General features: G+C 47.2%; 2 protein-coding genes across 3 annotated transcripts in view; one reads left to right on the forward strand and one right to left on the reverse strand.

Annotated features, from left to right (window-relative positions):
- The window catches only part of Stk38 (serine/threonine kinase 38), a 35,550-nt gene extending 28,064 nt beyond the window's left edge, over positions 1-7,486 (forward strand). For both annotated transcript variants that reach the window (XM_005360338.3, XM_026785737.1), the window contains exons 10-14: positions 2,267-2,384; positions 3,662-3,785; positions 3,952-4,047; positions 5,176-5,270; positions 5,652-7,486. In XM_005360338.3, the coding sequence (XP_005360395.2) occupies positions 2,267-2,384; positions 3,662-3,785; positions 3,952-4,047; positions 5,176-5,270; positions 5,652-5,782 (564 nt within the window). In that variant the 3' untranslated portion in view covers positions 5,783-7,486. The remainder of the gene's footprint in view (positions 1-2,266; positions 2,385-3,661; positions 3,786-3,951; positions 4,048-5,175; positions 5,271-5,651) is intronic.
- Positions 7,487-8,296: 810 nt separating this feature from the next.
- Positions 8,297-13,020, reverse strand: part of Kctd20 (potassium channel tetramerization domain containing 20) — a 22,745-nt gene continuing 18,021 nt past the window's right edge. The window contains 2 exon segments of the mRNA XM_005372521.3: positions 8,297-11,276; positions 12,597-12,707. Coding sequence (XP_005372578.1) covers positions 10,984-11,276; positions 12,597-12,707 — 404 coding nt within the window. The 3' untranslated portion in view covers positions 8,297-10,983.

Consider the following 13,020-nt stretch of genomic DNA (forward strand, 5'->3'; position numbering starts at 1 on the left):
AGGCTGGCTTCAAACTCACAGAGATCCGCCTGCCTCTGCCTCCCGAGTGCTGGGATTAAAGGCGTGCGCCACCATCGCCCGGCAACATTTATTCTTAATAGATGATTGATTGATTATTCCTATCTGAAAGTGAGGTATGTGCTATACTTTGTAACGGCAGTGGTCACGTGTGTATATGTAGAAAGAGCAGCACTTTGCTTGTTACATACTCACAAGTAACTTGGCAGGGTTGTGTTTAAAGCAGATCTCTGAGTAAATGCTGGCTTAGACTTTCTTGTGGTGCTTTACTGACTTGCCTCAACAGGAAGTAGATGTCAGTAGACAGGTAGGCCGGTGGAATAGAGGACTCACATAAGATGACAAATCTAGCCGGGCGGTGGTGGCTCACGCCTTTAATCCCAGCACTCGGGAGGCAGAGGCAGGTGGATCTCTGAGTTCGAGGCCAGTGTGATCTACATAGCAAGTTCTGAGATATCCAGGGATACGTAGAGAAACCCTTCTCAAACAACAATAAAAATCCCTTGGAGCTTCTAGAAGAAAATACAGGGGAAAATACCCTCTGAGATATTGGGGTAGGCTGGGACTTTTTGAGTAGAGCCTCAGTAGTAGCACAGGGACTAATCCATGTGTCAAGAGGTGGAACCACACGAAAATAAGTTTCTACAGCAAAGGAAGCAATCAGCAGTGAAGACAGCCCAGAGTGGAGAAAAGCTTTGCCAGATATATTTCAGACAAAGGACTACTATCTAGAACTTGCAAAGAATTACAGGAATTAGATACCAAGAGAGTAAAACTGTCAGTCAACAATGGGCAAGTGACCAGAATAGATAGTTTTTAAAGAAACACAAATGGTCAATAACTATTTTTAAACACGGTCAGCTGGGCTTGCTAGTGCACACCTTTAATCCCAGCTCTTGGGAGACAGAGAAAGAAAATCTTTGAGTTCAAGGCCATCCTGCTCTACTTCAGGAGTCCCCGGCTAGCCAAAGCTGTATATGAGACCTGTCACAAAAACAAGCCCCAAAACAAATGTCCAGTCTACCTCCCCATCAGGGAAATGCACATTTAAACTACTTTGGTATACCTCAGCCCAGTCAGAATGGCGACCATCAGCAGACGTGACAAGGAGTGTGGAGAAGAGGGGCCTGTCCTCATTGTTACTGTTGCGCAAATCTTATAGCTGCTGAGCCATCCCCAGCCCAAATAGCACAGATTATTAAGGCTATCAACATCCACTACAGGCCAGCAGATGAGAGTGGAGCTCCTTTTTATTTCAGAGGCTGCCTCACACATGACAGACCCCAGATGGAAGGCTTTGGTTGCACATCCTCTTAGGTTTTGTAGCCTAGTGTATATGGGAGTCAAGTACTGGTATTGGGGACTGTTCTTGCTCATCCCAGAGAGAGCATTGTAGGAGACATCTGTAAACTTCTGGTCACTAACGGGGCTTCCCTTTGTGGCTCTCAGGTTACTTAGTATAATCTGGAAAGTGGGATGATTTGGAGCAGACATTTCCAAACTGGGCTGTCCCTTCACTGGTTCTCAGACCCTGAGTCATAAGTTTGGATCAGGTTTTATCTGCATCATTGGGCTGGCTCGTTCTTTCTTGCATACATCTCGGCAGAATTAGAAAGGCTCATTCAGGTATAGAGCCTGGTTCTTAGTGGGTGTTTATGGTATGGGCAGTGGTTGTGCTTAGGGAGGGGTCTTTTGCCTTATTAACAAAGCTTATTGTTGGGCTGGAGAGATGGCTCAGCGGTTAAGGGCATTGCCTGCTCTTCCAAAGGTCCTGAGTTCAATTCCCAGCAACCACATGGTGGCTCCCAACCATCTGTAATGAGATCTGGTGCCCTCTTCTGGCATACACACAGACAGAATATTGTATACATAATAAATAAATAAATATTTTAGCCGGGCGATGGTGGTGCACGCCTTTAATCCCAGCACTTGGGAGGCAGAGGCAGGCGGATCTCTGTGAGTTCGAGGCCAGCCTGGTCTACAGAGCTAGTTCCAGGACAGGCTCCAAAGCTACAGAGAAACCCTGTCTCGAAAAACCAAAAAAAAAAACCAAAAAAACCAAAAAAAACCCAGCCTATTGTTCATTTTGGATAGTGCTGTAGCAGATGAGTTTGTAGTAGGCAGGGGCTGTTCTACTTATGTAGTTTGGGTGCCCCTAGTGGGGCTTGAGGCCTGTGGTCTCTGGAATAGCATTCTTAGCTTAGGCACTCACTCCTGGCCTGGCCTCTCTAATGTGTGTGTGTTTCAGGCCTTCTCTACAGTGGGCACTCCTGATTACATTGCTCCTGAGGTGTTCATGCAGACCGGGTACAACAAGCTCTGTGATTGGTGGTCACTCGGGGTGATCATGTATGAGATGCTCATCGGTAAGTTGCATGCAGAAGGCTTTTCTGTGCACCAGGAAAGACTCCACTGCTGTTACTGTCTCACTTGCGGGAACGAGGTGCTGATGTTTCCTTGATAGACAACTCTGTTGTATTACAGGTTCCCTGACCTCTTGTGCTGCCTGTGCTGGTCATTTATTTACATTTCTTCTGTTCCTTCATTCTCTCCATCTGGCCCCTTGGCCACTCTCACTTATCAAGCACCTATTGTGTACAAAGAGCTTAACTAAGGCTGTGTCTCTCCCTTGGTTTTGTGAATTGTGGATTGCTTCCTCTCTCGAGGCTTGTTTGCAGCATGGAACCTTTCTTTCTCCTTGTCTTTGGATGGTGTGTCTCTTTATTTAGGGAACACATCTACAGCATGGCCATATTGCCATGGAGCACTAGATGAGACTGGATACCAAGGTGGGTTTGGAATCACTTTATCTTGGGGAACATTGGATATGGATGTCCTCCTTGTGGTGGACAGGCTAGCAGCAATAGGAAGTGCAAATGTTTGTCCTTTTTGTTTTGTTTTGTTTTTTCAAAACAGGGTTTCTCTATGTAGCTTTGGAGCGTCTCCTAGAACTCTCTTTGTAGATCAGGCTGGCTTTAAACTCACAGAGGTCCGACTACCTCTGCCTCCCAAGTGCTGGGATTAAAGGTGCGCGCCACTGCCCGGAGTGTTTGTTCTCTTGCTTAGACTTCCAGAAAACAACAAATAGGCCATGGTGTTCTCTTTAAAACCCATGCTTTCCCCTTAGCTTGCTGACACTGTACCCTTATGAGGCGCTCCCCAGAGAGGGCCCTTTTTGTGGTGTTCATCCTGTTACTTCTTCTGGCATGCTAATTCCACACTGCAACTCTGCCTGTCATTTCTTTTCTCACCTTCAACTGTTAGCTGGCTTTCTAGTGTTATCAGAGGTATAACTCTTCACCTCGAGTTGGCAAAAAAATGAAAAATGGGTGTAGATAGCCGGGCAATGGTGGCGCATGCCTTTAATCCCAGCACTCGGTAGGCAGGGGCAGGTGGAGCTCTGTGAGTTTGAGGCCAGCCTGGTCTACAGAGTTCCAGGACAGACAGGGCTACACAGAGAAACCCCATCCAAAAAAACCAAAACAAAAAGGGGGTTTTGACATTTCCTGGGAAGAATGAAAATTGGTGAGTGGTGGAGGAACAGGCATGCAGAGGTGGTAAGTTGATGTGGAACCGTGCTGAGAACTAATTGCCTCAGAGTCTGGGTTCTGAGCTGGAAAACTCACTCTTCTGCTTGTTACAGGCTACCCACCTTTCTGCTCAGAGACCCCACAAGAGACTTATAAGAAGGTGATGAACTGGAAGGAAACTTTGACTTTTCCCCCAGAAGTTCCCGTCTCCGAGAAAGCCAAGGGCCTGATTCTGAGGTAGTAGAGCATCTCATCTCCCACACTCAGCCCTGTGACAAGAATGAATCCTGGGTGCTCCTGCTTCCTCCCTCTAGGGATGGGGCTGGGGAAGAGCATGCAGGAGCCTGGCTATTTATGTCTCTGAAGAAACTGTTGGAGTGTGCTGAAAAGCCCATTTTTCCAGGTTCTGCTGTGAATGGGAACATAGAATCGGAGCTTCTGGAGTTGAGGAAATAAAAAGTAATCCTTTTTTTGAAGGCGTTGACTGGGAACATATCAGGTATACACCATATTACAGTTTGCAGTTTACATAACTTCTTATTGGAGGGAAGGATATACATCCCATGGTGTGTGAGTAAAGTTCAGAGGACAGCTTGTGGAGTTTGTTCTTCCCTTTACCTTTGGCATGGACTCTGGGATCAAATCAGGTCACCAGGCTTGTAGAGCAAGCACCTTTACCCATGAGCCATCTCCCTGGCTGTTTCTGGGAGCTAGAAGACCATGAGTAGAAGGCAGAAGGGGTGCAGTCCACAGGGCAGGAGCAGGGAGGTGTAGCCTGGGCAGCTAGACTACCTGCTGAAGCGCCTGCTCTTGTTAGTGCTCCAGGATTACTAAGCAGAAAGTGTCTTGCCATTTTATATTATAATTGTGTTCTGATTTCCATCCTTGAATTTTGTTTTTCGAGACAGGACTTCTCTGTGTAACAGATCTGGTTGTCCTGGAATTCCCTTTGTGCCTGGGACTCAGTCTGCTTTCCTTGGCTCTACTGTGGCCAGCCTCATGATGATTTTTATCTTTCCCGTGGAATCAGGGTAGAGCCCGATTCAGGCTGCTTGCTTAGAGGCTTTTTCCTTTCTAGGAGTTCTCCATTAGGGGACAGGGCGTTAACGGCTCTGTCCTTCTGATGGAATGTTTTTTTTTTTTTTTTCATTTGTTTGGTTTTGTTGTTTTCTGAGACAGCATCTCAGCCAGGTGGTGGTGGTGGTGGCACATACCTTTAATTAAATCCAGCACTTGGGAGGCAGAGGCAGGCAAATCTTTGTGAGTTCCCAGGACAGCCAGGGCTACACAGGGAAATCCTGTCTCAAAAAACCAAAAAGGAGACAGAGTCTCTGTATAACCCTGGGTGTCCTGAAATTAGGCACACCAGGCTGACCTTGAACTCATAAGAGATTCACCTCCCAGGTGCTGGGATTAAAGGCATGTGTTATCGGGCCCAGCTGAATTACCAGTTTTTAATAATTTCGCTTGAATGCCGTCAGTTGTCTTATTTAGCATTCAGAGAAAAAAAATGCTGCCTACCAGTGAAAATTGTCCTCACATGCCGGACAGGGGTCTTCTCAGAAGGACGTTGTCAGCATCCTCCATGTGAATACTGACTGGTGACTTGTTTGTCTGTTCTTGGCAGGGAGAGACCAGCTGCCATCTCTATCGAAATCAAGAGCATCGATGACACCTCGAACTTTGATGAATTTCCAGACTCTGATATTCTTAAACCCACAGGTAATCCCCAGGCTGTCATCCCCCTCCCTGCTGTTGGGGTGGAGGAACTTCTGATCCCGTGGGAGTATTTATCCGTGCTGTCAGGCAGCGATGTGAGTTCAAATCCTTGTTAAGACTTGGAGCTGGCTAAACAGCTGCAAAACTGCTCCTTTGCTACGTATAGGTTAAAGGTTAGGTAAACAGAAATGACAGGAGCAAGAAAATAAGACTTAAATAGGAAGTTCAGAGAACACAGGTGAGCAAAATAGAAAATTTGCACAACAAAAAAAATACTCCCTTTCCGAATGGGAACTGTGCCTTGTTCTTCAGGGTGTCCTGTCTCTGGGACTGCGCTGTTCCTGAGGTGGAGCAGTGACTCAATCTCACCTGTTTCTTTGCCAGTGACCACAAGTAATCACCCTGAGAGCGACTACAAGAACAAAGACTGGGTCTTCATCAACTACACATACAAGCGCTTCGAGGGCCTGACAGCCAGGGGGGCCATACCTTCCTACATGAAGGCAGCAAAATAAGGCCTGTGCTGGGACCCTACACTAGGCAGAGATCTCTGTACAGCATTGTGGTTTTCCTCATGCTCTTGAAAGAACTTCCAAGAAGTTTATAGAACCCATTAACACACAGTCAAGTCTCTGAGATGTGATTTTAAGTGGCTGTTCCTCCATAGTGCACCAGGAAACTGAAAGGACAAAGAAAAGCATTTCTCCACCGGCTATAAGCAGCTGTCTTGCTTCTCTAGAAGCCCCATGAGCCAGTTCGTCATGCGTTTCAAAGAGAATTTGAATTTCCTAAGTTCATCAGAACAAAGGAGAAAAGAGCCATTATCCACCATTACTGGGAGTATGTACAGCCAATGCCTGCGTTGTGGTGATAAGCCACCTGCCAAGCCCACCAAGTATTTTTCTCTTTATAGCTGAAAATTAAATAACGCAATAATGGAAGTCTGTGTGAACAGCCAACAGTATGGCTGAAGGAATGAGCTCTGTCCTGCGGGTGTGGGTGTTTTCTCTCCATACCTTGGCCTGGACGAGTGGCTTCCCACAGCCTTCATTCATGGTGCACTTTACTTATGGTACTAGGGCAAAGGCCCTGACCCACTGACCTAGCTCCCCATCCAAAAGACTCATGCTGCTCTTCTGAGTGTTGGTAGGGGAGGCACTAGTGTGATCCTTTGTGGCTGTTAGAAAAGTCCACAAAGCCACTGGGCACTGCCAAGGAGTTAAGGACCATGTGGACAACCCTCACTCTCTTTTACGGCCATATGAGAAGATCTGGAGACACATGCTGCCTACCAGCAATGCCTGAAAGTGCTACAAGAACCGACTTGTTCCTGAGGCCACAGCAGAGAACTTGGAGGCTCAGGTGGTGCCATGCAAGATTCCACAGCCTCCTTGGAAAGTCAAGGCGGAACCAGCCTACTGATGAGTCCTCAAGCTCATTCCTCAACTCATGGTGCAACCGTGTTTGTCTTGGTATTTCCCTATCCCAACTTTAAGTAGCCATTTTGCCTTGGAATCATGATTACAAATTTTCCCTTTGCAGATGCCTTCCTGGGGGGCACTTGCCCCTGCACCCAAAAGTGTTGCCTGCAGCTTGGGCTGACCTGGCCTCTCCGCTGTGGCATTCTCTAATGAGAAACACTGAATTTAGCACAAAGTGCCTTCTGTCACAGCTGCTGCCACCTTTAGAAGATTTTTTGCTGCGTCAGAAAAATGTGGAGGTTCCATATTAATGCATTATTAGTTTGGTGTCATGTGTTGGTAACTGTTAAAGCATTATTTGCACCTGTGTGGTAACGTGCAGTGTCATAGCCAAACTACAACTGGGACTCATCCTCTGCCAGTCTTGAAGTTGTGAAGGTCAGCAGTCCTAGCTCAGCCATTCAGAGAACAGAAGACTTCAAATTGTAAGCAAAACTTCTTTGGTGTCCATGTCTTAGATGAAGAAAAAGGAATATTAGGGAAGTCTTGACTCTGGGAAAGGGTGCTGGATGTGTTAGCTCCTTAATTTTTCATTTAGAGCCTGCTAGTGCAAAGGAGATAGAAGGTCCTGTGTGGCTTTGAGCTCTGTATTACCAAACCCTGTGTGTTTGCAGGAATGTGTGAGCATGGGTGAAAAAGTAATATTGGTAGAGCCTGTGTGGTGGGGGATGCTTTGTTTTGGGGAAAACGCCCACATTTTATCTGTTAAACTTCCGAGTAAACTGTGAAAACAGTAATGAAACTTGGTAGTGGTTGTATTTCATGTGATGTATTAAGCAAGTATCTGTGGTTTGTAGCCAGCCTGGTCTACAAGAACTATGACAGCTGGGCTGTTAGAGAGAAACACTGTCTCAAAAAACAGATACCTGATTTGAAATACAAGCAAGCAGAGCACTGGTGGACCCTTTCTATCTTTGTCCAGAGAGAGAGGTATTGGATCATTGCACTGTTCTCTTAATACAAGATGCTGTCTTGGAGCTGATATGAGTTGGAATTCAGAGAGACTATGGAGGGCCTTCCTACCTTCAGCTTTTGTTGGACAGGTGATGCCTTTAATCCCCACACTAGAGAGGGTGGGATATAGTCTCAAGATTTCATAGAGGTAAGAGCTTTCTAGTGGCTTGGCTGCTTTGCTTTTCTGATTTTCAGGTTAAACCCCAGCATCTGTCTCTAGGTTTTTATTCTTGCTACACAAAGTTCAAAGTCCTTTGACTCAACTGAACCCAGTCCTCAGAGCCAGCCAGTGCTGCTAGATCTGGGAGGGCTTCGTCAATACTGTCCAAAGCTCTGACTACCATTCTACCAGTGCCTGCCTCTTAATCCCTCGGACCACTGTAGGGACATTGGAAGACCTTGTCTCCCTTGCTGCCAAATTCTAAGTTGGAGTGTGGGGTCTCCAATGGCAACTAACTGTGAACTCAAGATGGCAGCCTAGGACAGCAGAGAGGAAGAGCAAGGCAGGCTTCAGGCAAGCCTGTGTCCTAAGGTAAGGAACCCACTGTCCTGGGTAGTGGGCACCACCCATTAGTTTAGAAGTTTGTTCTGTCATTTTCTTTTCTATTAATAACAACACAAATAAAAATACTTTATTATAGAAAAAGTATCCCATATACAGGATTCCGTAAACACTGGTAGGTGAACAAGTGCAACTTCAAAAGTAAATACAAAGTAAGAGGCAAAACCTACAGGCATTTTGCCATTAGGAGAAAATAATTTTCCAGAAATGATCCCATCCAGACACAAAAGTGGCTCTGCCCCCTGGGGAGGTGGCAGCGCTCTGCTGTGCTCCCTGCACCCACCTCAGAAGCTGCAGTTTGTTTTGACTCAAAAAACAAACTCAAGCACACAGTTTGAGCTGAAGTCTGATGCTCTGAACATTCATTCTCCCAAAGACACACATCCTGACTCTGAGGATGCCCCTCTTCCTGTGCTGCCCCCACAGCCTGTTTGCTGTCCCAAGGGGCTGAGTACTGTACCCAGTCACTTCAATCTTCAACTTTTGCCGTCACCTTTCTCCACCATGGAAAGCCATGTAATTTTCAAATTAATGCTATGTCTCTGTTTTCCAGGTCCTTACTGGCAGGTGTTTCTTCTCATCAATTACACAGCATAGAAGGACAGTCAAGCCTCGGGTGTAGGTAATCTTATCTTGCTATCTGCTCTGAGACTCTAGGTAAAGTCACTTTTTTCATGAGGCTGTTTCTGTACACACAACACGACTTACTTATTCAGGCACTTGCAAGAGACACATGAGCCCAAAATCCATTTTTTTTATTGGCACAGTCCTCTCACTCATAAAGCCAATAACCAACTCCAAAGACTGTAACCCAGTCCTTAGTCCTGCAAGGAGCACTAAAGAATGTCCCAACTTTGGAACAGCAGGCAAGGCTGACCGGAGGCACCAAACTACAAATGACACTGAAATTTAGGGAAGGGTGGGGCTAAGGGTGCAAAAGGAGCCTCCTCTTTCCAAGGCCTCTGTCCCAGGCTTTCCTTTAGCCACCAGCATCCCATGGCACTGGCCAGCCTTCAGACTGCCTGCTACTCAAACCCCATGGGCTGCAGCCACAGCACGGTAACTTATTTGGGGCTGAAGGCAGTGAACCAACTCCAAAGGACAAAGAAAGGACTGCTCACATCTCAACACCACACAAGCACAGTCATACTCCAGTGGCCATCAATTAAATTAGCACATAGGAAGCACCACTGAACAAGGGCCTGGGCTGGTCACTGAGTGGACAAACACGTAGCACCAACAAAGTCAAGGCCAAACCTGACCTCAAATACAAGCCCATCAGCCTCCCAGAAGTAACTTTTGGACAGATAACCTTAACCTGTATTCTGGATGCTGGCCTTGAGCCTCACCAAGACACCAACGGTCACCACAAAAACCAGGGCTGCTTAGTTACCCTTCAGTTCTTTTCTGAGCAAGAAAGATTTCACACCAACTCCAACTGTGATGCTGCCACAAAACGAACACACCCTTTTAAGAACATTCTTGTTCTTCAATTCTGGAGAGAGGGGTTTCCCAAACCTGAATTTTCTGCCATCAAGTAGTATACTATACAGTACTTAATGGAAGCAGACTTTAAGAAACCAACCATGTTCTTTAAGGAACTTGAAGCAAACAGCTTACATGCACCACCTATGAAGGGAAAATGTCCAGAGTGAAGGACCAACTCAAAGGTCAACTTCTACCAAAAGTAAGGTAATCTCAGATACTGCTGTCTGGCTTGACTCTGCAAACAGCCTAGGAAATGTCAGAGGAAGGGGGCTGAGGAGTGATCTGGACTGCCATATACCACACATATAAGAGTGAACAAGAGACAAGGCCTGGACCTGACCCTGGGGAAGACAGTGGTATCATTTTCTTACCATGTCTGAGCAGCTAATGGGTAAAGAAAAAGGGGAGGGAAGGAGGGAGGGAAGAAAAGAAAAAATGTGTGGGTATGAGGACACAAACAGGACCTGCAGAGTTGATGATTCCATTGAGCTCACCATAGTACTCCCTGCTACCCACAGGAAGGTACCAAGCAAAAATCTCTTCTCATCTTCAGACACCAGGTCTCCTGCCATACCCACAGCACCATGCTGTCCCTGGGTACAGTCTGCAGGCCTGACCTGGAGCCATTCTGCCACCTAATTTCCAATTTGACTCTGACTCCCTGAGGCCAAAGGCTGCACTAACACTGCTGGCCACCACTCTCCTGCTGCAGACCTGTCTCCTGTTCCTGTGTTAATGAAGAGCAGTGCTGAGCCTGAGCTCCTGGGAATTCCTTTCAGACATTCTAGCCAGATGGCACCTGGGTGTAGTACCCAGGAACTACCTTTCAATCCACTCTGGCACACCTCTGCGGCAGAGGACACCTGCCCCAGCACACAGACTGTCTCTGACATTTGGTCCTTTTGCTATTAAGCAATTTGTCTGAGGCAAAAACCCACCCATTGGGTGTAAAGGATGTGGGCTTCTGTGTCAACCGTGAGATAACAGGAGTCCACTTCCTCTCCTGCAGCTGTACAAGACTCAACCAACAGCAACAGACCCAGCGTCTGTTTACCAGGCCGGCTAAGCTGGTCTTCTGATTACCAGAGACAGACTGAGAAAGGGGCACAATAGTGATGGATAGGGGATGGAAACAGACAGGAGGAAGCATCTCCTTGGGGTGAGAAACCAGGAGGCCAGATTGGGGCACCCACAGAGAAGCGCTCTGGTGAGGGGCAGACCTTATTTGCCCCTAATCTTGGAAGTCATTAGAAGCCATCTGAGAGAGTGGAGCATTTAGCCGGTCAAGTTCGTCCACCTGTGGCGGGTGATGCATTATTATCTCCTGGTCTTCCAAGACGTCCTCTCCAGCAGCCACCAGATTAGTGAGGGACTTGCTGCGAACACACTGGAAATCCACATGGCGACTCTTCCCCTCCTCCTTTTCCCAGGACATCTGGATAAAGGGGCGCTGCACATAATTGTAGATAACCTCAGACCTCCCACCAGGTCTCCTCTTAATCTTTTCTTTACAGGTAGGATACCCTGCAATGGGAAAAGACCATGGTCACAATCATGGTAGACTGTGCTTGCTCTGACATCTACTTCCAAATTCAAAGACAGCAAGAAAAGCTCTATGTCTCCCTGAGGCCCCTCTGACCCTAGAAGGTACTGGTCTGCGGGAAGTAACAGGGATTTCCTGCCCCCCTTTTTTATTTTTAAGTTTTTCGAGACAGGGTTTCTCTGTAGCTTTGGAGCCTGTCCTGGAGCTCACTCTGTAGACCAAGCTGGTCTCGAACTCAGAGATCCTCCTGCCTCTGCCTCCCAAATGCTGGATTAAAGGTGTGCGCCACCACTGTCCTGCTATTCTCTCCCTTTTATTGGAAAGGGAAGAGAAGCCACTCACTAACTCCAAGAGCCTTTAGCTGTTGGAAACAATACCACAGGACAAAACCTCACCAGGGCACAGATATTCTGTCATCTTGGTAAGGTTTTTGTGTAGAAAGCATGGTTAAATAAAAAAGGACATGTGAAATGCTTACCTAAAGGAAAACAAATGCTGTCAGATACCCAGAAGGGGCTCACAGAGACAAGGGACTACAGCAGCAGAGAGGCAGCAGCCAGGTCTATGCATATGGAGTGCCTTCAGCCACAATGGCTAGGCAGATCACAGGGACAAGGGGTTCCCTATCACCCTGTCCTCAGGTCTTCTCAGAAACCAGGCAAAGACAATGTACATAGGAGAGGCTGAGGAATTATCTCAAAAGTTTCTTTTAATTTAAACTTCCTGAGTCAGAAACATGCAGTGCTGAGAGCCAAAGGCAGAGTGCGGCAGTGAGATAAACGGTACAGGAGGCCAGGTGGCAACCACACCTGCCCCAAGACAAGGCAGCTGCCTAGATACCCTCAGTGGACCAGGCTGGCCTCAAATCGGAGATCCGTCTGCTTCTGCCTCCCAAGTGCTGTAGTAAACACGTGAGCCACCACTGCCCAGTTAAATCTTAAATTTAAACTGTTTTTCAAAAGGATAATTGTAGATCCCAGAAACATGTTCTTGCTCAGATGTGCCCAGGCGCCTTCTGAATTCACCCAGGTCCTAGTTTCCTGAGGGGCACTGAGGACTAGAAGAAAGGCAAATGCAAGCCCAGGACAAAGGGCACTAAAGCAGGACCCTCTATGCATGCAGTGTAAGTGTGCGTGTCCTCAAGCTCCTGTGAGCCAAGTCAGAGGCACAGCAGCACCCAGAGACCCACCCTATCTCTGGCTGACACTTCTGAGACAGGGCTTTTCTCTATGCAGTTCTGTCCTGGAACTCCCAGAGATCCATCTGCCCCTGCCTCCCGAGTGCTGGGAGACTTTAAATACCTTCAATTCCAATGCGAATGTTCTTCAGGCCCCGCTCCTTTAGCACTGTTTTAGCAACATCCCGGTTCTCGATGTACTTGAAGAATCTGTAGAGCTTGGAGCTATAAAGAACTGAAAACAAAGTCCACAAAAGCTGGTGTTAGTCACAGAGGGAATGAGTGAGGTGACAATCAACAGGAGCTATGTAACCCATGATGGCATTCGACGTGGAACACCCGCCCCCACCCCAGCAGCCCGAATGCTGGGATTCCTGGACTGCTGCAGTCTGCTGGGGGAAGCTTCAGAGCACTGCTTTTGAAAGGGAAGCAGCAAACCAGCTTACACTTGGCTTTTGTTTTTCCTCTCACTACGTAGCCCTGGCTGTTCTGGAACGTATGTTATAAACCAGGCTGGCCCTAGAGATCCATCTGCCCCTGCCGGCTAA

This window comes from Microtus ochrogaster, linkage group LG2 (genome assembly GCF_000317375.1).
Source record: "Microtus ochrogaster isolate Prairie Vole_2 linkage group LG2, MicOch1.0, whole genome shotgun sequence".
NCBI classification, from domain to species: domain Eukaryota; kingdom Metazoa; phylum Chordata; class Mammalia; order Rodentia; family Cricetidae; genus Microtus; species Microtus ochrogaster.